The sequence below is a fragment of the Zalophus californianus genome, chromosome 3 (assembly GCF_009762305.2).
Source record: "Zalophus californianus isolate mZalCal1 chromosome 3, mZalCal1.pri.v2, whole genome shotgun sequence".
Classification (NCBI taxonomy): domain Eukaryota; kingdom Metazoa; phylum Chordata; class Mammalia; order Carnivora; family Otariidae; genus Zalophus; species Zalophus californianus.
Genome location: NC_045597.1, coordinates 179829587 through 179852860, shown reverse-complemented (window position 1 = coordinate 179852860; position 23274 = coordinate 179829587). Strand labels below are relative to the sequence as shown.

The window sequence follows — 23274 nt, the reverse complement described above, 5'->3', positions numbered from 1 at the left end:
GCCAAAAAAACAAATTAAAATTAAAATTAAAAAAAGAAAAAGAAAACCACAAGCCAGCCTTTATCATTCATATTCTATTATAACTTCATGCCTACAGATTCTACTTCCTCTACATCATTAGGAAGCTGCCTCCCCCTCACTTTTTTTTTTATTGAAGTGAAACTTACATAACACAAATGAACCATTTTAAAGAAATCAATCCAGTGGTGCTTAATACATTCACAGTGTTGTACAACTACCACATCTAGCTAGTTGCAAAATACTTAGATCACTCAAAAATGAAACCCTGTACCCATAAGGCAGTTACTCCCTATTCCCTTCTTCTCTGCCCCTGGCAACCACCACTCTGCATGATATCTATGGATTTACCTACTCTAGATAGTTCATATAAATGGAATAATCCAATATGTAAGCTTCTGTAGACTTTCACTTAACATCAGGTGTTTGAGGTTCATCCATCTTGAAGCATGTATCAGTACTTCATTCCTGTTCAGGGCTGAATAATATCCCCCTCTGGCTGTATCATGTCTGTTCAACATTCACCATTCAACATATGGGTTGTTTCCACATTTTGGCTGCGAGGCCCCACGCACTTCAACAGTACTAAAAGTCAGAAACAAATAAAGCTCAGCCAAAATGTACAGCGTTGTCATTAAATTTAGCATCACCAATAAAGTGACAAAATGACATGATGCCTCTTGATATGATCTAATGGGAAATAAACCCCATCACTTTTGTGGTCTTTTTGCCAAAAATGCTCAACTCTAATCATGACAACATAATTAGGCAAGTCCAGACTCTGGGACATTCTATAAGATAAGTAACTGGGGCTGTTCAGAAAATATCAGAGTTATAAGAGATTAAAAAACAAATAAAAGGCGGGACACCTGGGTGGCTCAGTTGGTTAAGTGTCTGCCTTTGGCTCAGGTCATGATCCCAGGGTCCTGGGATCAAGTCCCAGGTCGGGCTCCCTGCTCAGCGGGGTGCCTGCTTCTCCCTCTGCCTCTGCCCTTGCTCGTACTCACTCTCCCTCTCTCTCTAAGTAAATAAAATCTTAAAAAAAAAGGTGTAGAAGCTGGTCTAGCTTTAAAGGAAAATATGAAGACGATTAAGGAAATTTGAATATGAACCATATATTAAATAAGATTATTGTATCACTAAGAAATTTCTTGGGGATGATAATGGGATTTTGATTATGCAGAAAATCTTTGTTTTCAAGAGACACATTCTATAGTATTTAGCATGAAGTGCCATGATGTCTACAACTTAATTTCTTACTTTCAAATGGTTCAACAGCAACAATAATAACAAAGTGTGTGTGGAGGGAGAGAGGGAGGATGTGCGCACACATGCAAATGTGGAAAAACACTAAGAGCTGGTGAATCCAGGTTAAAAAAAAATGCTTACTGAACTATTCTTTCAGTACTTCTGTAGGTTTGAAATTTTCCAAAATTAAAAAATGGGAGGAAATGTATGAACCACACATATAATTGATCATAGCAGGTTAAGCACTGCTGCCTGGCTGGGAATGAGCTGGAACTTCATAGAGCCAGTCCTGCATTTGCAAAAAAATCTTGACTCCCAATCTCTCACATATAAAGGGAATGACTGATTCAATGACCCACTTCCAGCTTCAAAGCTGCCTGTAGGTTTCCCTAGCTTTATAGAAAAGAAGTGTTCTAGCAAAATCGGGGATGAAGATTACATTTTTTCCATGAATTGAAGACTTTTGGCAAGGAGTGGTGGCAAGGTCTACGATTTGGGGTGGGGAAGGGTCCTTCAGTGCTTTCAAGGACACATGCCATTCCCACAGCATTAAGTAATGATCTTCCTCTGCTGCTCTCACTCTTTCTGACTCCAGTGCTCTCACCTGGATGCTGAATATCAGTTCAAGGGCACTGAACAAGCAAGTACAAATGCAAAGGCATAGTACAGTGTCTAATCCAGGACAAATGCCCCATCAGTGTTAGCAGAATTGGAAAAGTCCATGAATCCTAATAACATGTTTTACCTATGCTCACTTCAAAGACCTGATGTACATAAACTGATAAATTCCTTTAAGTTCGAGGTTTATCAGTTTTTCAAAATTTAAGACAGTAATATTTATAACATGGAAAAATAATTGGTTAATGAACCTTAGATAACACACAGAAAGCCTTTGGAATAGTGACGGTATACGGGAAATTCTCCGTAAATGTTATTAGCCCCTACTGACTGCTTGAGACCTTTAAAGAACCAATGGCACACGGTTCAGTCCAAAATGTTATTTGATTTGTTGTCCAGTGCAAATATTACTTTAGTAAAAAACACCTGTTTAAAAACAGGTAAACAGGAGGAAAAATATGCCAAAATACTACTAATAATTACCTCTGGATAAGAATATGGAATTTCTCTAGGGTCTTTAAAAGTCCTTCCACCCTGCTCAGTTTTTCTAATAACTAGTCTGAATTATCTTATAATCAAAAGATTATTTTTAAAAAAGAAATAAAATGGCTCCACCAGAAAGAAATAACAAAACTGTAGAACAAATCTACTTATATAAGAATATTCTCATCTTGAACATGATTCTATTAAATTTCCATGAGCAAACAGCATCAGAATTTTGCAAAAACTACTTAAGTTTTATTCATTTGGATTAAATAGCAACCAATATTAAGAAATAATTGAAAATATTTAATTTGTATGTGTATCCTTCCCACTTGTACCAAAGAAGTTTTCATTTCTCCCCTATGAAAATTGTTTCTATACTTATTTTAACCATGCAACAGAGTATGGAGGAAGAAAATGGAATTCAGGAGTTTAGCACATCACATTTTTTTCTTTCCTGTTCCTGAGGCATTGTATTTCAAACACAATCAGAGCCATCTGTTGATTATAAGAATGTAAGCGTAACATTCTTCTGATTTTTAAAATTCCTGTTTTAAGGGAACTTACCTCCCAGAGTTTCTTAGGATGGTGCTAAAAGACAAATCTCAGACCCCTCTGCAGAATTTTGCAGCTCAGTATTCCTCATATGTGGGACTGTTCCACACCGCTTTTAAAAAGTTTTAGGGAGAGGGAACTGCATTTTTCTTGTCTAAGAGCAAAGTCATTATTGGACCTACTTCCGCCTAATGAATGCACATAAATTACCAGGATCCAGTTGAAACTAGTCCCATGTTCTTAATATTTCTAAATGTTTACAATCTGAAGGACAAAATAATCACAACTATTTGGTATAGCTACAAACTGAAAACCATAATTAGAGAGAGACATAACTAAATACAACATGTGGGTTCCTTTGCTATAAAGGACATTTGTGGGGCAGTTACCAAAATGTGAATAGGGTCTATGTATGGATTCTATGTATGCATTATATTGTTGAACTGTATCAGTTACTTTTCTCATTTGGATAATTGTACTGCGGTTATGTAAGAGAGTATCCTTGGTTTTAGGAAATATGCACTAAAGTACTTAAGGATAAAGAGAAACCATGTCTGTAACTTATCCTTAAAAACTTAAAAAAAATAGTAACTGTGTGCATGTGTGTGCGTGTGTATGCGTGTGGAGAGAGAGACAGGGACAGAGAAAGAAAGAAAGAAAACATGGTAAAATGTTAACATTTGGGGAATCTGATGAAGGAATATTGGAATTTTTGTAATTTTCTAGACTTTTTTTTTTAAGCTTTTTTATTTATTTATTTTTGTGAGAGTGAGGGAGCACGAGCAGCGTGGGGGCAGGGAGGCAGAGGGAGAAGCAGGCTCTGGGATCATGACCTGAGCTAAAGGCAGACACTTAACCAACAGAGCTACCAGGTACCCAGGTGCCCAGAATTTTTATTTTCTACAATGAGTATTTCTGAAATTATGTAATGGCCCTCCCTGAGACCTACAGAATCAAAGTCTCTGGAGAATTTGTATTAACAAAAATCCCCAAGTGATTCGTAAATAGGCTCTAAAGTTTAAAAACTTCCGATATAAAAAATACAAAAAAAAACCACACACAGTGGAAGACTCAGTATTTTTGAGATATCAATTTTCTCCAAATTCATCTATAGGCTAAACTCAATAAAAAATCAATTCCAATGAAAATCCCAGCAGGCTTTTTTTGTGTATGTGGAAATTGACAAGCTGAACCTAAAGTGCAAAAGGAAACACAAAGAATCTATATGATAATCAAAACAACTTTGAAAAAAAAGCACCAAGGTCTGAGGGCTAATGAGATCTGATTCCAATCACAACAACATTGTACTGGCATCAAGATAGACGAACAGATGAATGGAACAGAACAGAGTCTAGAAGTAAACCCCCCCCCAAAAACAAATACCTAACTTTTGACAAAGACACTACAGTAGAAAAGGGACAGATTTTGTTTTTGTTCTGTTTTTTAAGACATGGGGCTGGAACAACTGGATTATACACATGCGGAAAAAATGAACTTAGACCTTGTAGCATATACAAAAATTAACCACAAATGGATCACAAACCTATATATAAAACATAAAACTATAAAACATGTAGAAGAAAATATAAAAAATCTTTCTTGCCTTGGATTAAGCAAAAAATTCCTACATAAAACACCAAAAACACAATCCACAAAGAAAATATGGGTAAAATGGACTCCATCAAAATTAAAAACTTCTGCTCTTTAAATGCCACTGTTCAGAGAATGAAAAGATAAACCCTAGAGTGGAAGAAAAATCTATACAAAGTACATAGCTGATGAAAGACTTGTATCCAGAAGAACACAACCAACTTTCTAAACCCAATAGAAAGAAAACAAGCAACCCAATTAAAAATGGGCAAAATATTTAAGCAGGTACTTCAAAAGGTAAGATATACAGATAGCTAATAAGCATATGAAAAGATGCTCAACATCATTAGTCATCATGGAAATGCAAGCTAAAACCACAATGAAACACTACTATGCACTTATTCAATTGCAATTTTTTTTTTTTAATGGCTATATCAAGTGATGGCAAGGATCTGGGGCACTGCTGGTGGGAACAGAAAATGGTACAACCACCTGGGAAGAAAGTTTGTCAGCTTCTTAAAAAGTTAAACCTGGGGTGGCTCAGTCGGTTAAGCGTCTGCCTTGGGCTCAGGTCATGATCTCAGGGTCCTGGGATGGAGCCCTGTCTCAGGCTCCCTGCTTCTCCCGCTCCTCCTGCCCCTCTGCCTCCTCCCCCCAACTCATGCTCTCTGTCTCTATCTCAAATAAATGAAATCTTAAAAAAAAAAAAAAGAAAGAAAGAAAGTTAAACCTGCAACTGCCACACCATGATCAGCCTTCTATTCCCAGGTTTGGAAATAAAGAATAAAGAAAGGACATGTTCATACAAAGACTTGTAGGCAGAAATTCACAGCAGCATCATTCATAATAGCTACAACCCAAACATTCACCAACAGATGAACAAATTGCAATGTATCCATTCACTAGAACACCCCTTCAAAACAAAAAAGACAGTGAACTATTTATATACACAGGATCCAATCTGAAAATAATGATGTTGGGTGAAAGAAACCAGACAAAAAAGAGTACCTATGGTATGCCTCCATTTATTTAAAACACTACAAAATGCAACCTAATCTGTAGGACAGTACAGTGTTAGAGATGAAGGGCAGTGGGGAAGAAGGAATTACAAAAGGGATATGACAAAATTTTGGGATGATGGCTATGTTCACTATCTTAATTGTGATGATTTCTTGGAGATATATATATGTCAACTTATCAAACCATATACTTTGAGTATGTGTAGTTTACTGTATGTCAACCATGCTTCAAGAACACTGCTCAAGTAAATAAATAAACCCATACAGTAAAAGATCATGGTCCAATCCAATGCCATCCTAGGCAAAATACAGCCTCTTGAGCTCCAGTTTTCTCATCTAAAAAAGGAAATGTAGTCATCTCTGTCACAAGCAGTTATACGTAGAAGATGGTCAACAAATGTTGGCGCTCTCTTTGTCAGCTTCCTACTTTCCAGTTAGCAGTCTGGAGGCCCACAGGCTAGGATGTAATGTTTCAGTTTGTTGAATATTAAGATCAGATGGCAGGTGATCCAGCAATCCCACTTCTGGGAATTTATCCAAAGGAAATGAAATCAACATCTCAAAAAGAAATCTGCCCCCCTCCATGTTCACTTAAGCATTGCGTACAGTTGTCAAGACATGGAAACAACGCAAGTGTCCATGGATAAAGAAAATGTGATTTTCTATAATAATATACATATATATTATTCAGCCATTAAAAAAAAGACAGAAATCCTGCCATTTTTGATACCACTGGATAGACCTTGAGGACATTATGCTAAGTGGAATAAGTGAGACAGAGAAAGATAAACACTGTATGATCTCACTTGTGTGTGAAATCTTAAAAAAAGAAAACAAAACTAATTCATAGGTGTGCCTGGGTGGCTCAGTCGGTTGAGCATCAGATTCTTGGTTTCAGCTCAGGTCATGATCTCAGGGTTGGGAGGTTGAGCCCTACATCAGGCTTCATGCCCAGCGTGGAGCCTGCTTAAGATTCTCTCTCTTCTTCTGCCCCTCCCCCCCAAAAAACACAAACACAAACACAAAACAAAAACAAAAAACTAATTCATAGATTAGCGGTTGCCAGAGCAGGGGATAGAGGGGTGGGCAAAATGAATGAAGCGGGTCAAAAGGTACAAACTTCCAGTTATAAGATAAGTAAGTCCTGGGGATGGAATGCACAGCATGGTGACTATAGTCAACAACACTATGTTGGTTTGTTTTTTTTTAAGATTTTATTTATTTATTTGAGAGAGAGAGAGAGAGTGCAAAAGCAGAGGGAGCAGCAGGCTCCCCGCTGAGCAAGGAGCCCAATGCAGGACTCCATCCCAGGACCCTGGGATCATGACCTGAGCCGAAGGCAGCTGCTTAACTGACTGAGCCACCACCTAGGCTTCCCAACAATACTATACTGTATTTGAAAGTTGCTAAGAGGGTGAGTCTTAAAAGTTCTCATCACAAAGAAAAATATTTGTAACTATATGTGGTGATAGACGTTAACTAAACTTATTGTAGCAATCATTTTGTCATAAACACACGTATCAAATCATTATGTCATCCACCTAAAACTAATACAATAAGACTGGATGACAGGTATTTAACATTTATCTCAAGGAAAGAGTGTTTGATTTCATGACTAAATGAAACATTTTGCGATTTTTAAAATTCAAGGGCTGATAGTTTAAACTCATTTCCTGGAAAGAAAAATGCATTCCAAGATTTTGATTTAGAGATCTTAAAATATACAGTAATAAAAACTCTCTTGACACCATTGAAAGTAGCTATTACATCAATTCCTTCCTTCAAGATTGATAATTGAATGGAAAGAAATAAGTAAGCACTTATCCTACCTTGCCAGGAAGAATTGAATTGTAGGGTAATCAAACAGCCCTAGATGATGGAAGATTATCCTTTGAAGAAATTCTAGCTAGTATGCGAAGAACGAATGACAGAAAAGAAAACTACCAGTTTGCAGTCCCAAACAGCAGTTGATTCAGGCAAGGATCATTAATGGAGACCACTAGGTGAAAGGGCAATGGCCAATGGAGAACTTTTGTTTGCACATGCCAATTACCAGCCCTCAGATTACTTCCTACCTGCACCCACCAATCACGCTTAGACACTACTAATGGGACAACTCGACACTTTGTTCTTCCTGACAATGCAATGTGAAGCACACAGCAGTGCCTGGGAAGAGGCCTTGCCACAAAGGTTTTCAACTGAATCTAACCAAGCCTTGGTGCACCCGGGTGGCTTAATCAGTTAAGTGTCTGCCTTCGGCTCAGGTCACGATCCCAGGACTGGGATTGAGCCCCGCATCGGGCTCCCTGCTCAGCCTGCTTCTCTCTCTCCCTCTGCTACTCCCCCTACTTGTGCTCTCTCTCTCTCAAATAAATAAAATATTAAATATAAATAAATAAATCTAATCAAGACTTAGATCTAACTTCCACTGTAGAAGAAATACAGGGGATTGAGGAACAGGTTAACATTACAAAGAAGCAATCAGGAAAACCCTGAAGGGGGAGAATCTTTGCAGGACAGATAACCTGATTTCTTTAGTGCTTCACTGACAAGAAAACAAACAGGGAACACTGTTCTAAATTAAAGGACATGTAAAGACCAAATGCAACACAAGGGTCTTGTTTGGAACCTGGTTCAAATAAATCACCAAGAAAAGTGTATTTTTGACACAGTTTAGGAAATATCAACTTAGTTGAAATGATTTTAAGCAATGGTTGTTAATTATGCAACATGTGTACTATGAGTATGTAAAAAATACTTAATTTATGCATACCAACGTATTTAGGATTAAAATATACTGTGACTTGCTTTTTATTTATTTTTTTGAGATTTTTTTTTTTTTTTCTATTTGACAGAGAGAGACACAGCGAGAGAAGGAACACAAGCAGGGGGATTGGGAGAGGGAGAAGCCCGCTTCACGCTGAGCAGGGAGCCTGATGTGGGACTGATCCCAGGACCCTGAGATCATGACCTGAGCCGAAGACAGATGCTTAACGACTGAGCCACCCAGGCGCTCTACTGTGACTTGTTTTTAAAATGTTTGCAAAAATAATAGATAAAACTAATATGGCAAATTGTTAAAATAATTATAAACACAGGTAACGGGCATATGTGAGTTCATACGCTTCTACTTTTTGCATGTTGGAAAGTTTTCAAAATAAAATTACTGCTATATATAGTACAAAATAATATGCTCCCAGCAACACAAATGTCAAATGCATGCAATAAAAGCATTTAAAAAGGCCTGCAAGCCACTCTAGTCTGACTCAAATTAAGAATCATTAGTCAGACCTAAGTCACTAGTTCACTCACATTTGACACCTGTGACTCTCCCACCTACTTAGAGCCATATGACCTTGAGCAATAGACTTCACCTCCGAGCTCTCTCATTTGTAAAATGCGTACCGGGGTAGTGCCTATGTCACAGCGTTGCTGTGAGGATGATGCAGGTTAATACAACTAGAGACACATGGGGTGGAGAGCCCCCCTTCCGGGTGACAGAGTGCAGATAGTCATTCAACCAAGTATTTATTTTTGCCTTCCAGGGGCCAGGCATGGGCTGAGTGCTCCTTCACTGAGCTGGTGGACAAGGCTGGTAATACAGACCTCTCTTAAGTAACCGCGGACATGTGTAAATACAAGCAACGATGAGTGCCATGAAAGAAAAGGACCGTGGGCCACCAGAGATGTGCGACTGATCGGCAAGGAAGACAGTCTCCAAGTCAAGCCATTGGAGTGGGTGGCCCAGCAGTGAAAGCAGGGACCCTGGGCAGAATACTTGGGTTTGTGTCCAGCTCCTCCGACTGTGACCTTGAACAATTTACTTCACCTCTTAGTTTCCTCATCTGTCCAATGAGTACAGGGATGAACACTACTTGTCTCATAGGGTTGTTGTGAAGATCGCAGGGTTAATAGTGTATGTTGCTTGGAATAGGACTTGGCACACACTAAGCCCTCAGTAATTGTGTTTGTTACCATGTCAATGGTCCTTTGCTCCTTGGAGTGTAATGCTACCACACTTGTCTCACGGTTTGGCCTGTGAGGACTTAATGGGTTCACGGTTTGAAGTTCCTTTTTCAGTAAACTCTAGCTGTACACTAGAGTCACTTGGAGAGTTTGTGTATATACACACACACACATTTATATGGTTACATAGATACAAAATATGATGCACAGGCTCCATTCTGTAACGAATGAATTAGAGATTCTAGGGATAGAGCCTGGGCATCTGTATTTTTTTAGAAGTTCCCCTAGTGATTCTAATGTGCAACCAACCAGGGTTGAGAACCACTGACCTAAGCATTCAAAATGTGAAACGATTTCAAAAAAGTGTAGACCTCTACAGTGCAATGAGTTTATTTTTACTGTTACTGTGGCTTCCACAGTGTACAACCCATGATCTTAGTATAGCATACAAATGATGTTAGCCTTCAGAAGAGTGCAAGTTCTCGGTAATTCCTGCCTCTTTTCATACCATCATCCCCCATTTATTCCAAGAGCTGAACAAACATCCAGGAAAAAAAGCGCTCAGATTAAGCCACCCTGCTCCATCTAGTGACTGCCTCAAGGTGCCTTTCTCGATGGGATTAACTTGGGAACCCGCTAGAACACACCTGTGGGTCGAGTTATTTACATAAGAAGCCACCCAACCCAAACTGATGTTTGCTGCAGCCTTCCTCGTACAAAGGTACCTTTCTGCACCTGGATGATCTTAAACACGGAAAAGCTAACACGGCTATTTGTCACAAGGGTGGGATGAGGAAGGAATCAGGCTGTAAATACTCGGGCATTGGTTTTCTGTGAATCGACAATTCAGGAAACTAGTTTACTAACATTTGCCCGGCCATATAGTGCAATGTTCCATGGCTTGATTGGATTGTGGTTACATTTTGGGTGTATTCATTTGCCAAAGTCATCAAGTTGTATAATTATCATCTGTGCCTTTTACGGTAGGTAAGGTACGCATGAATTAAAAAAAAAAAGGCACAGGGGAAACAGTTGCCAAAGAGTCGCTCGCTACGAGGTGCAAGTGCGGAGATAAACCAAGAGTCCCAAGTTAGGTCGAGTTCGAACTCCCTCTTTGACCTGCGTGTTCCGGCTTACACGGGAAGAAGGGCTGGAGGATCTAAGCACGTCCTTGGACAAGGACTGTCCGCGAGGGACGGAGGCCCCCTGCACCGCGGAGCCTGGCCTGGCTCTTGAGCGCCCGGAAGCGCGCGGGGCCCTTACCGAGCAGCAGGAAGGACAGGACCCACTGCAGCACCGCGGCCGTCTGCAGCCGCCGCGCCAGCGGGATGTTGAGCGGCGCAAACTCGACCTTCATGCTCCGGCCCGGGAGGGGACTGCGCCGACTGCGGGCGTCTCGAACCCGGTTGCTTGGGGGCGCCTGGGAGGAACGCGCTGCCGGACCCGGGCCCCGCGCGGGACAACCCCGGGGCAGCGAGGGGGAAGCGGCGGCCGCCGCGGAGCGGGCGGGGGCCGGACTTCGTCGGCGGGGGTGGGGCGGGAGGGCTGAAGCTAGGGGCTGCCAATCGCGCGCGCCCGGGCCCCGGTGCAGCTGGCGCGCCCGGGCGCATTGGCCGGAGCGCCGGGGCGCTGGCGAGGGCGCGCCACTGTGGGTACTAGGGACTGCGAGAGAGGTCAGCTGCTGGCCTGCCCGAGGTCGGCAGCGTGGGCTTCTGCAGCCTTGCTCCACCGGGATCTGACCGTTGTTCAGGGGATCGATCACCTTCAGTATCCGCCCTTAAGCCCACCCTTTCCTCCGAACACTCTGGCTGGGGAAGGGTTAGTTCAAGGAATCGCCCACCAGCTAGAAGGAGGCACGGGACGTAGCTTTGCACGCAGGGTACTCTTGTGTTTATTGGTCGGTGTCCCCAACACCACTCTTTAACTGCAGGGGGAGAGGGGAGGCAGGGATCTGGCCTCCTCTCTTGGGTACTCAGATCCCTACACTAGTCCTGGATACTTTTCATTTATTCATTCATTCAACAGATACTGACTGATATACCTACCACAGGCCAGGAACCATTATGGGCCCCGAGCATATACCTGGTAACCTAGTCATGCAGTACAAATTATGGGCGGAGACAAACATTAAGCAAAATAACCACGCAATTGGGTGTATAATTGCAAAGTGAAATCCTACTGTGAAAGAGTGAAGGAAGGTTCTAGGACTTAGGCTGGAGGTCAGGGAAGTCTCTGACGAAATATATAACAGCTATATATATATATATATATATATAGCAGTATATAACAGCTTATAACAGCTATAAAGGTGAATCTAGTTAACTGAGGGAGTCATCCAAAGAGGAGCACATGTGCAAAAGTCCTGTGGCTGAAATTCAAAGAAAATATATTGGGAGCTCAGGGAACAAGGAGGAGATTGGGGTGGAATGAGGCAAAAGTGGTGGCCAAAGGCCAGATCCTTGCAGGCTGTGTTTGGGGGTTCAACAATTTACCCTAACACCTGCCACTGAAGGGTTTCAGTTATGATGCATTAAATGGATAGATTCTGAATAGTTGCCTAGTACTTGTGAGCACCGCTACGTTTTTTAATACTACCTACTGTATAGTTGAACAACTCCCAAGTGGCAGGTGGCTGTTAAGTCATTGCTAGAAGGGATCTGCAACAGGGCAAAACAACAAAGTTGACTAGCCACCCCCACCACCATGCCCCTTTCTCCAACAATTCTAATAGAAAGTTGGATACAAATGAATACTTAAGGCAAGGTAGTTTAGGGAATTTGTGACTTTTTGTATGCAAAACTTGCTGGTTTGTGTTGTTTTTTGTTTGTTTTTCCTAGTTGAGGCTTCACTTTCTTCTTTTAGACTTCTTCCCTGAGCCTTCCCCCAGTGCTTGTGGGGATACTATGAATACACACTATTTCAGATGTCCTGCAGAGCCCTTTGCTCATCCTAGAGCAACCCTGTGAAATAAGCACTAGCTCATTTTGCAGTTAAATCCAGGCTCAAAGTCACACAGCTGGCAAAGTGGGAAAGATTCAAACAGTTTTGTCTAAAACCCAGAGAGGAGAGTCATCCCTTCATTAAATGAATCTCACATGGAACAAACAATTGAGTGCTCGCTTTGCATCAGCATTGGCCATGGAGTTGATAACACAAAAGTAAATTAAGACATGGTCTCTGAGCCTTTGAGCATTCATTCATTGATTATTTATGAAAAGGCTTCTTGTGCTAGGCACAAGCTGGGGAGCAGGTATGGGTAACAGTGAATAAGAAAGGTCTCTGTCCTCATGGGGCTCACAGCCTCCTGGAAGAAACAAAATAACCACATGGGTATAGAACCAAATGAATGATAGTGCCTGAAAGAAACACGCTCATTCCAGTGGTAGGGAATAATGAGCATCTATTTAGAACAGATTGGAAATAAGAGTGGGAGTAGGCAGACCCTAAGGAAGCCATCCTAGGGTGAGAGTAGGAGATGGTGGTATGGTCTACTGTGGTAGTAAAGGAGGATAGAGATGGATTTGGGATATGCAAGGGAAATATAAATGGTAGGATTGGCTAATTGGATTCACAGTTTTTTGGTAAATAAGCAAGACATCCAGACTTCTCCTAATCATGTGACATTTACTGTACTGAATCATGCTCTTGTCACTTTTCCAGGCCCTCAGCTAGTAGAAAACAACTGTTAGACCCTAGCACAGCACAAGGAAGCAAAGCATGGCCCCTCCAGGGTGCAGCCAATCACCATATTAAGCAACAATTAAATCACTCACTCATTTAATATTCAGCACGTCTCTGTGTATATATCGTGCCCCAGGTTATTGTAGCTAAATGATTACTGAAATTAAATGGTGAGAAAGCTTTAATTTATCAAGCTATTCAAAACCAACTCTTCTCATATTTCCAGAACTAAAACTAACATGAAAACATGAACCGTAAACATTATCTTTCCAAACTACACATTTAATGGAATGGGGAGCTGAGAGCGGAGAAGTTAAGTGATTTGCCCAAGATAACCCAGCCAGTTACTGGCGAGGAATAGACCTAGCTCTCTTCATAGCCTACTAAAATGGATGAGGAGAAGCAACATGGTATGGGATCATGGTTTCAAACTTTGACTCTAGCAGGGGAATTTTTTTCAATCTTCAAAAGATCTCTGATAAAAAGAAATCCAAGTGAACCTGCTCTTATTGGGAAAAAAAGGTGGGGAACACACTCAGCATTTCCCCCCTTCCCATAGCGACTATATTTGTAGCAAAATGAAATTGACATTAAACAGTTTCAGAAGCTGGGAGGGTTTGGCAAAACCCAGTTTGGAAGCTTATTTGGCTTTTTTGTGTGTGTGGGCATCCTAATGTTTGGAGAAGTACAAGGTCTGAATGGGGTTGCAGTTAAAAAAAACCCCACCATATATGTCAATATTACTGAGTGCTTTACCACCTAGCAAGTACTGTACTCATGCTTTATGGTGCTGTGTCTGATGTAAACCAACCCCCCTCAACTGCTCTCCAGTCTAGGTACTGTTATTCTTGACCAGCGAAGAAATCGAGACTACAGGTGAAACGAACTGTTCACCTCTTAAGTAGTAGAACTAAGTGTCTGTGTTTTGAAAATAGGTTTGTCTGTTTCCAGAGCCTGAGCACATAACTGCTGTTTCTTAAATGATAGCACAAGGAAGGAAGGGAATGTCATCAAAATGGGGAAGTCACAGAACAGTGAGCAGAAGAATGCAGAGGACCAAATGTGTCATAGTTTGGGCTGGGATTAGTTATTCATTCAATCCACAAGTATTTACCAACCACATACTGTGTGCTTGGGCATTGGGTATATGTGAGTGAATAAAACAAATAAATTTTCAAAAATTCAACCACAATATATTAAACACCTGTGCTGTGGCAAGTCCTGATGCAATCATAAGGATAAGAAATCATGGCTGTCCTGCTTGGAGATCTGAGGTTCCACCAACCTAGGGTGGTTCCTCTTTCTAGGTCTCAGCTCTAGTTAAGGAATAGGAAGATGACAGTTCAGATTGCCTCATAGGTTACAAACCCTACCTGTGGAAATGACTACTTTAAAATCGCTTCCTTGGGGCGCCTGGGTGGCTCAGTCGTTAAGCATCTGCTTTCGGCTCAGGTCATGATCCCAGGGGCCTGGGACCAAGCCCTGCCTCAGGCTCCCTGCTCAGCAGGAAGCCTGCTTCTCCCTCTCCCCCTCTCTCTTGCTTGTGTTCCCTCTCTCGCTGTGTCTCTCTCTGTCAATAAATAAATAAAATCGCTTCTTTGTTTTAGTTTTTTTCCTGTGCATTTCACGTCAGGTAATTTCAACTAACAGGAAGAGAATGTTTTGCCATAACATGACATTTTACTGCAGCCTAAGCTAATATGTTCCCATCTTTTTTTTTTTTTTTAATGTTCCCGTCTTTAAGTTGAAAAGGAAATAGTATTCTTCCCGGATTGAGAGTTCTCAGAGGGGATAGTTTAGGACAAAGGTCACCGTGCCAGTTTTCATAAGGTGCATTCATCATAAAGGCAAATATTCTCCTTCTCTCTTGGACACACACACCCACACATTCATGAAACTCAAACGTCATGGTCACCATAATTCACTGAGAGTGACCAGATCTGGTTAAAGTGGATAGAAGGCCATCATAATGGTAGTTTCAATGGAAAGTCCTTCAAGAAGTTCTGTTTTCAACACTCTTTTGAACTAAGTTCAAGAAATTTGCTCTGGCCCTTCTGTTTTCTTATTGTCCTTTCAATTAACTTATTTTATCAATCTGACAGGGCTCGAGTATGCTTGCTCTGGGCAGAGTTGCAGGAGTCTTGCCCGAGATAGCCGCCATGATTTCTCTTCTCATGAGGCTTTGTCGCCACCATGATTCCTCTTCTCATGACCCTCACCCACACTTTCATTTGTACTTGGTCTGGAAACCTACTTGAGGTTCCAGCAACCCAAGCAAGGGAGGAATGAGGAGAAAGAGACTGGAAAGGTCTACAGCTACTGACCTGGGGCCTGGGCCCGCTCTTGAAAGAGGCAGTCAACAGTATCCAACAGCAGTGTCCTTGGAGGTATGGCACAAGGCTCCACCACTTCCAGTTTCCAAGGAGGCCCAATCCAATGGGTTTGCTTGCACTCATGTTTGTAACTTTCTGGTTGTTTATGGCTACTTGGTATGTGACCTGTTGATTCTTCTGGTCTATTGTTATTACTTTTTTTTCTTTAAACACATGCCATTTCCCCAGTCCTGGCTGCTATCATTGCTCCCCTGGATTGTTGCAGCCTCCTAACTGGTCTCCCTGCCTTGAATTTTGCCCTCTGAACTAACACCCCTAATTCCTCTCCATAATGTACCCAAAGTGATCTTTCCAAATTACTTCATGATAATGTTATTTCTTTGCTTAAAGTCTTTGAACTTCTTCTCGTTGTTCTTAAGATAAAGTCCAAACTCTTTTTTTTTAAGATTTTATTTATTTATTTGAGAGAGAGAATGAGAGATAGAGAGCACGAGAGGGAAGAGGGTCAGAGGGAGAAGCAGACTCCCCGCTGAGCAGGGAGTCCGATGCGGGACTCGATCCCAGGACTCCAGGATCATGACCTGAGCCGAAGGCAGTTGCTTAACAAACTGAGCCACCCAGGCGCCCAAGTCCAAACTCTTTAATGCAGTTTTGGGCCCCGCATTACAGAGCATCTACTTACCTCTTGAGTCTCAGGTGTAACTCTCCATCTCTTACACTTTAAGCATTAAGCCATCTGAACTTCATTCAGTTGAGCAACCAAATTTCAGGAAGAAGAGGGAGACATCTGGGGCTTAAGAACAGCCATTTAAATGCTTCCAGGTTTCTCTCCACTAGCTTTTCTCTTGGTGTTAGTATCATTTTATCTCTTTGCAGATTAGTTTCTCTAAGTGGTGGAAACATGGCCACCAATGCCTCCAGACTTGTACCTTACTGCTTCCACCATTGAATAAAATGGAACTCAAGTTCCCTGTGGTCCCAGGTCCAAGATCCAGCTTGGATCAGGTGTTTACCCCTGATACACTGGCATGGGATAGAGGGTTCCATTGCTTTAGCATGGTGACTCAAAGGTTTACCTCATGCAGAGAGAAATAAGGCATGCTGGGCAGGTTGTCTCAAGTTAACTTAATCATAACCAGTTAGAAGAGAGAGATGAAGGAGGAGTTAGGTCAAGTGAAGTATTTCTGGCCTGGGTGACTTGGCAGATGGTGGTGACTTTGAAAAGGATAGGAAGCACACAAGGAAGAGTAAGTTTAGGGGTAAGAGGAAAGTTCAGTTTTTGAGTTCAACATGGCAGCCTGTTGGACATCCACGTGCAGATATTCAGAAGTTGGTAAGAAAGGTGCACAGAAGAGAGAGATGGGCTGGAGTTTAGAATGAGCACCATCTGCATTTAGGGAGTGGTAGAAGCTGAGACTGTTGGGGCAGAAGATCACCAGACATAATTCCAGAGGGTATCCTACACTGAAGGTAGGGCAAGGGTAGTGTAGGGGGCAGAGGAGGCTGTGCCAAAATCTAACATGAACTACTCTTAAAATTTAAATAACCATCCTATGGCATACCTATGGTGTGCGTATTATTATTACCTTCATTTTACAAGGAAGTGAGGTTTATCAGTAATCAGTGATTGGTCCAAAGTCTCAGTGAGCAGTAAATACAAGTTGTTTTTTTTTTTTTAAGATTTTATTTATTTATTTGATAGAGAGACACAGCAAGAGAAGGAACACAAGCAGGGGAAGTGGGAAAGGGAGAAGCAGGCTTCCTGCCGAGCAGGGAGCCCGATGTGGGCCTTGATCCCAGGACCCTGGGATCATGACCTGAGCTGAAGGCAGACGCTTAACAACTGAGCCACCCAGGCGCCCCTAAGTACAAGGTTTTAATCTGTTACTAATTTACAGAACTCTTTCCACTACAGTGTATTGTCTCTCACATAGCAATAGTAGAAGAAATCCAGGGAGCTATATGGAGGAGTCCGGAGTCAGGAAAACTAAGAAAAAAGAATTTCAAGAATGAGGGGATGGTTATAATATAAAGTGTCTATCGAGGTTATTTTTAAAATACAATTTAAAACAGCCATTGGGGGGCGCCTGGGTGGCTCAGCCGGTTAAGCGACTGCCTTCGGCTCAGGTCATGATCCTGGAGTCCCCGGATCGAGTCCCACATCAGGCTCCCTGCTCAGCAGAGAGTCTGCTTCTCCCTCTGACCCTTCCCCCTCTCATGTGCTCTCTCTCTTTCTCATTCTCGCTCTCTCAAATAAATAAATAAATAAAATCTTAAAAAAAAAATAAAACAGCCATTGGTTTGACAATTGGGAAGTCAATACCAATCAACCTGACTCTTGGCAGGTCCAGCAGACCTTCTTGGTTCCAGGTAGATCCATCAGTAGAAACCCAAGAAGAAATAGGAACTTTGGCCATGTCCTAAAAGTTTCAGGGTAATCTACAAAGGGGTTAGAGTGTGCTGGAAATTTATAGGAAAGACACACAAGGTTTTAGCCAGAACAGAACCAGTTTTGGATATACTACAATTAAAACTAGGTCAGTTATGGTAAATTGTATCATCTATAACCTGAGCTTACAGCCCTGTCTCATCCTCCTGGAGGCCTTAGCCCACATTTTACTAAGCTTAATACCAGGGCAAATTTATAGTCTCAGATCACTGGGTTGTTACCTTGAGTATCGATATCTAATATTCAAGGGGTGCTTTGCTGGTTTCAAATTGTTTCCAAATACTTTATCCTCACCCAGCCAAACCGCTGAGGTTCTGTTTCCATTCTATGGATGAAGAACCTGAGGATGCGGATGGACAATGTTTGTTTCTGGCGTACCACTTTCAACTACCTGCTGTTGGAGTGTGAAAGTTCATTAGACACAATACTGCATCTTTAGGATCTGTGTTGGAAGGATTTCCGACATCATAACATCTCTTATCCAATTGCTGCCCAACCCAAAAGCATTACAGGAAGGTGGTACAGTCATTTCAGAAACTTTCACTATGCGCTACACATTTTAGAGGCAAAAACAATTGAGCTCCCACAGGTCTACACAGGATCTCATCTCACGTAGTCACGAAATAGCTGGATTGTCTACACCTGTCTGATTAGGTAGGGAATGGCACATGATTGTGTTTTATAACAACCTTATTTTTTTCCCCTAACACAGTATTCTTGCTAATTACAATTCTGTTAAATACAAACGGTACAATGAAGGAAATAATCTCGTCATCTAAAGATAACCACTGTTAAGAAAAATATTAAGGAATTAAGAAGAAAACTTTTAAAGAAAAAGAAGAAAACTGCAAAGGACAAAGATATCACTTGTTAACACTTTGGTGTAGGGGTGCCCGGGTGGCCGGTCGTTGAGGGTTGAGCGTCTGCCTTTGGCTCCGGTCATGATCCCAGAGTCTTGGGATCGGGCCCCACATCAGGCTCCCTGCTCAGCTGGGAGCCTGCTTCTCCCTCTCCCTCTGACTCTCTCACTCTCTCTCTCAAATAAATGAATAAAATACCAACACTTTGGTGTATATCAGACCAGCTGTTTTGTTTTTATTCATACTCACATGCATTTAAAAAAACCAAACTGATCACCTCAAGTCTATTGTTTAGTCTATTGTTTAGTAACTTGCTTTCATCTAATGTAGACTTTTTCCCATGTTAAAAAATATAGTTCTCCAGTATCATTTTTTTTTGAGTAAAGTGATAGAAATTTATTAAGTGAAGTTACAGAAAAAGCTCTCAAGAGTGAGAGGGGTCCCAACAGGGTTGCCAAGGAGGGTGTTTAGGGTTGGTCTTTTATAGAAGGCTAACCGGGAACTTAAATCCTTTTAACATCTCCATTGATAACACCTTCAATGGCTTACTTCCGTTTTAGGGGCTGGTTAGTCTTTGTTGGTCACAGGTGATTATCATAAAGACACTCACAGGGGCAGGGTAGTCCTCCACCCCTCCAATATCATTTTTTTTTGAAAATTTTATTTATTTATTTGAGAGAGAGACACACAGCAAGAGAGGGAACACAAACAGGGGGAGTGGGAGAGGGAGAAGCAGGCTTCCCGCCGAGCGGGGAGCCTGATGTGGGATTCGATCCCAGGACCCTGAGATCATGACCTGAGCCTAAGGCAGACGCTTAACGACTGAGCCACCCAGGAGCCCCTCCAAGATCATTTTTAATGCTTGCACACTATTCTATTGTCTGGTGGTATCAGACTTTATTTAATCAAGCCCATATTGTTGGACATTTAGGTTGTTTCAAGACTTTTTATATTAGGAACAGAAGAATACTCACTTCCTTAAAATAATTCCAAGAGTGGAATTTCAGGATCAAAGAGAATGCATATTTAAAATTTTGATTCATACTGCCAAACTACTATTTATATTCCTGACAAGTTTGCCTAAGACTGGCCGCTTCCTACATTGTTGCCAACACAAGGTGGTGTCATTTATTTCTTTAACTTCTGCCAGAGTCTTTGGAGAAAATATCTTTGCTTTCATTATTGTTTTAATTTGGTTTCTGTCCCCTTCCCCACTTTTTGTTTTTTTGTTTGTTTGTTTGTATTAATGAATTGGTTGTTCATTTCCTTTGCCCATTTTTTCCTACTGAAGTATCTATTTTTTTTTTTAAATATACCTTAAGGAAACAGCCCAAGTGTCTCTTGGCAGATGAATGGATAGAGAAGATGTGGTATATGTATGTGTGTGTATATATATAATATATATATACACTCTCTATATATTGTGTATATATATAACTATGTGTATATGTGTGTATATATTATATATAATATATAATGTATATATTATATATATACACACGAATAATATTCCATTGTGTATGTATGTGTATATATTGACAATCGGGAAATCATATATATACACATACACAGTGTATATACATGTGGAATGTATATAACATATATACACATTCCATATAGATATTCCATATACATACATATACATATACACGATGGAATATTACTCAGCCATAAAGAATGAAATCTTGCCATTTGTAATGACGTGGATGGAGCTAGAGAGTATCATGCTAAGTGAAATAAGTCAGTCAGAGAAAGACAAATACCATATGATGTCACTCAAAGGTGGAATTTAAAAAACAAATGAGGGAAGGGGGAAAAAAAGAGGCAAACCAGGAAACAGACGCTTAAGTATAGAGAAAAAAACAGATGGTTACTGGAGGGGAGGTAGGTGGGGGGATGGGTTAAATAGGTGATGGGGATTACGGAGAGCCCTTGTGGGGAAGTGTTGAATCACTATATTGTACACTTGAAACTAATATTACACTGTTAACTACCTGGAATTGAAATACAAACAGAAAAAAAGAAAATACACCATGCATTTCTATCACTAAAAGAAAACTTCAGGGGCACCTGGCTGGTTCAGCTGGTGGAGCGTGCGACTCTTGATCTCAGGGTTGTGAGTTGAGCCCCATGTTGGGTGTAGAGATTACTTAAAAATAAAATCTTTAAGAAAAAAAACTTCAAATATTTATTGAGTGTCTGCTCTGTGCCAGTCACTGTTTGAGGCTCCTGGCATATATCAATGAACAAAACACAAACATCTCTGTCCTATATAAGTTATGTTTTAGCAGGGAGAGATGTTTATATCTAATAAGCATAATACATAGTATAGTCAGGGGTAGATCTTTCTGAGAAGACTTGAAAGAGCAGAGGAAGCTACCCCTGTGGGAGCCTGGGGTCAAGAACCTTCTGGCAGAGGGAACTGCTGGTTCAGAGGCTCTAAGGTGGGTCACTGACTGGCAAGTTCAAACACACATGGAGTCTGTTCTTGGATAGAAAGTTCCTTAAATTAACCCGTAAATTACAGTTGATTCCTAATAAAAGAGCAGAAAAAAAAGTTTTTCAGAACTTGACAGAATTCTAAAGTTTATCTAGAAAAATGAACATGAGAGATAGAAAATTGTTGTGAAAGAAAGCAATGGATATAGGAGTGTCGATAACACTAACTCCATCTTTGGCCCTTTGTTTTGTTCATGTCCGCACAATGACCTCCCTTGGAAGTTAATGTATGCCCTGACCCGAATGCGGGTGGGCTTGTTCGGACCTTCGGAAGGCGCCACTGGAAATAACTGGCTGAGATGACAGAGGCGGTCCCACTTGAGGTAACCAGTAGAGAGTCCCTGGCACACAGATGGTACCATTTTGGATAACTACCCTCTGACCCTGCCATCATGCCCCTTGCTCTATAAAAGCTGTGGCTGAAGGCGCAAGGTGGGGGAAGAGTGGGAGGAGAGGAGGGGAGGAGGAGGGGGAGGAGGAGGGGGAGGGGGAGGGGGGAGGGGAGGGGGGAGGGGCGGGGAAGGGGAGGGGAAAGGGGAGGAGGAAGGGGAGGGGGAGGGGAGGGGGAAGGGGAGGAGGAAGGGGAGGGGAGGGGGAGGAAGGGGGAGGGGAGGGGGAGGGGAGGGGGAGGGGGGAGGGGAGAGGGAGGGGGAAGGGAGGGGGAGGGAGGGGAGAGGAGGAAGGGGAGGGGGAGGGGGAGGGGAGGGGGAGGGGGGAGGAGGAAGGGGAGGGGAGGGAGGAAGGGGGAGGGGAGGGGGGAGGGAGGAGGGAGGAGGGAGGAGGGAGGAGGGAGGAGGACCGCTCGGCGCTGGGACTGCTTGCTCCATTCCCTGCTTCCCAGCAAGGTAACCTGATTAAAATCCTGCGCGAATGGTATGGATAACTTTGTTTTTCCATCTCAAAGTGCCTTCTCAGTCTGGAGAATACTGACCCCCCTTCAACTTCTAATACTGATGATACATTAACTCTTCCAAATATTAAAATGCATTATAAAGCTATAATAACTAAAACTTTGGTACTGGTAATGAACTAGAAAATTCAGCAGTAGACCTAAATATGTATGGAAATATAATATATGCTGATGAGCAGGGGGTGTTATTTGCTGAATGAATATGATGAATAACTGAACTCTACATCTGAAACTAATGATGTACTATATGTTGGTTAATTGAATTAAAATTAAAAAAATAAATGTAATATGTTAAAGAAGTTATTTCAAATCTGTGGGGGGAAAAACAATCTTATTTAACAAATTCTGTTGGGCTAACTAGATTGCTGTTTGAAAACAAAATAAAGCTGGTTTACTTGCTCTAAAACGTAAATAAATTTCAGAAAGATACAAGATTTAAAAAAAAATTCCAAGCCCTTTAAGAAGCATACATGAATTTTATAAAACAGTCTTGAGGTGGTGAAAGACTGTATAAAATGTAACCTAAAGCCCAGAATCTATAAGGCAAGAGAATTATAAATGAGACTAAAACTTTTTTAAAAGTGCTTTATGAAAAAAACCAAATATCAACTATTTCTATTGTTTACTTAAAGGCCACCAAGCATTTGTCCCCCTCACCCCCAAAAAAGTGCCACAGTCATCTCTTGTTTCTTACCTTCATCTTTAATTTCTTAAAATATGCCCATGAAGGTATGCTAGGTAAAACAGAACATTACCAATATACTTTTTAAAGCTCTTATTTATTAGAGAAAGAACGCATTCAAGAGAGAGTGAGCATGAGCAGGGGTGGAAGGGCAGAGGGAGAAACAGCCTCCCTGATGAGCAGGAGGGGCTCAATCCCAGGATCCTGGCATCATGACCTGAGCCAAAGGCAGCTGCCTAACCGTCTGAGCCACTTACGCGCCCCCAGAACATTACCAATATTTTTGAAATGCTTTTGAAATGCTCCCAGGCTACATCTGTTCTATTCCACTCTGAACTAACTACTCCCATATTTTATCATCCA

General features: G+C 41.5%; 1 protein-coding gene across 3 annotated transcripts in view; it reads right to left on the bottom strand.

The window, feature by feature from the left end:
* Window positions 1-10998, bottom strand: part of MOGAT1 (monoacylglycerol O-acyltransferase 1) — a 37014-nt gene extending 26016 nt beyond the window's left edge. For 2 of the 3 annotated variants that reach the window (XM_027590928.2, XM_027590929.2), the window contains exon 1: window positions 10761-10998. In XM_027590928.2, the coding sequence (XP_027446729.1) occupies window positions 10761-10854 (94 nt within the window). In that variant the 5' untranslated portion in view covers window positions 10855-10998. The remainder of the gene's footprint in view (window positions 1-10760) is intronic. The other variant, XM_027590931.2, reaches the window with a different exon arrangement.
* Window positions 10999-23274: the final 12276 nt, after the last annotated feature.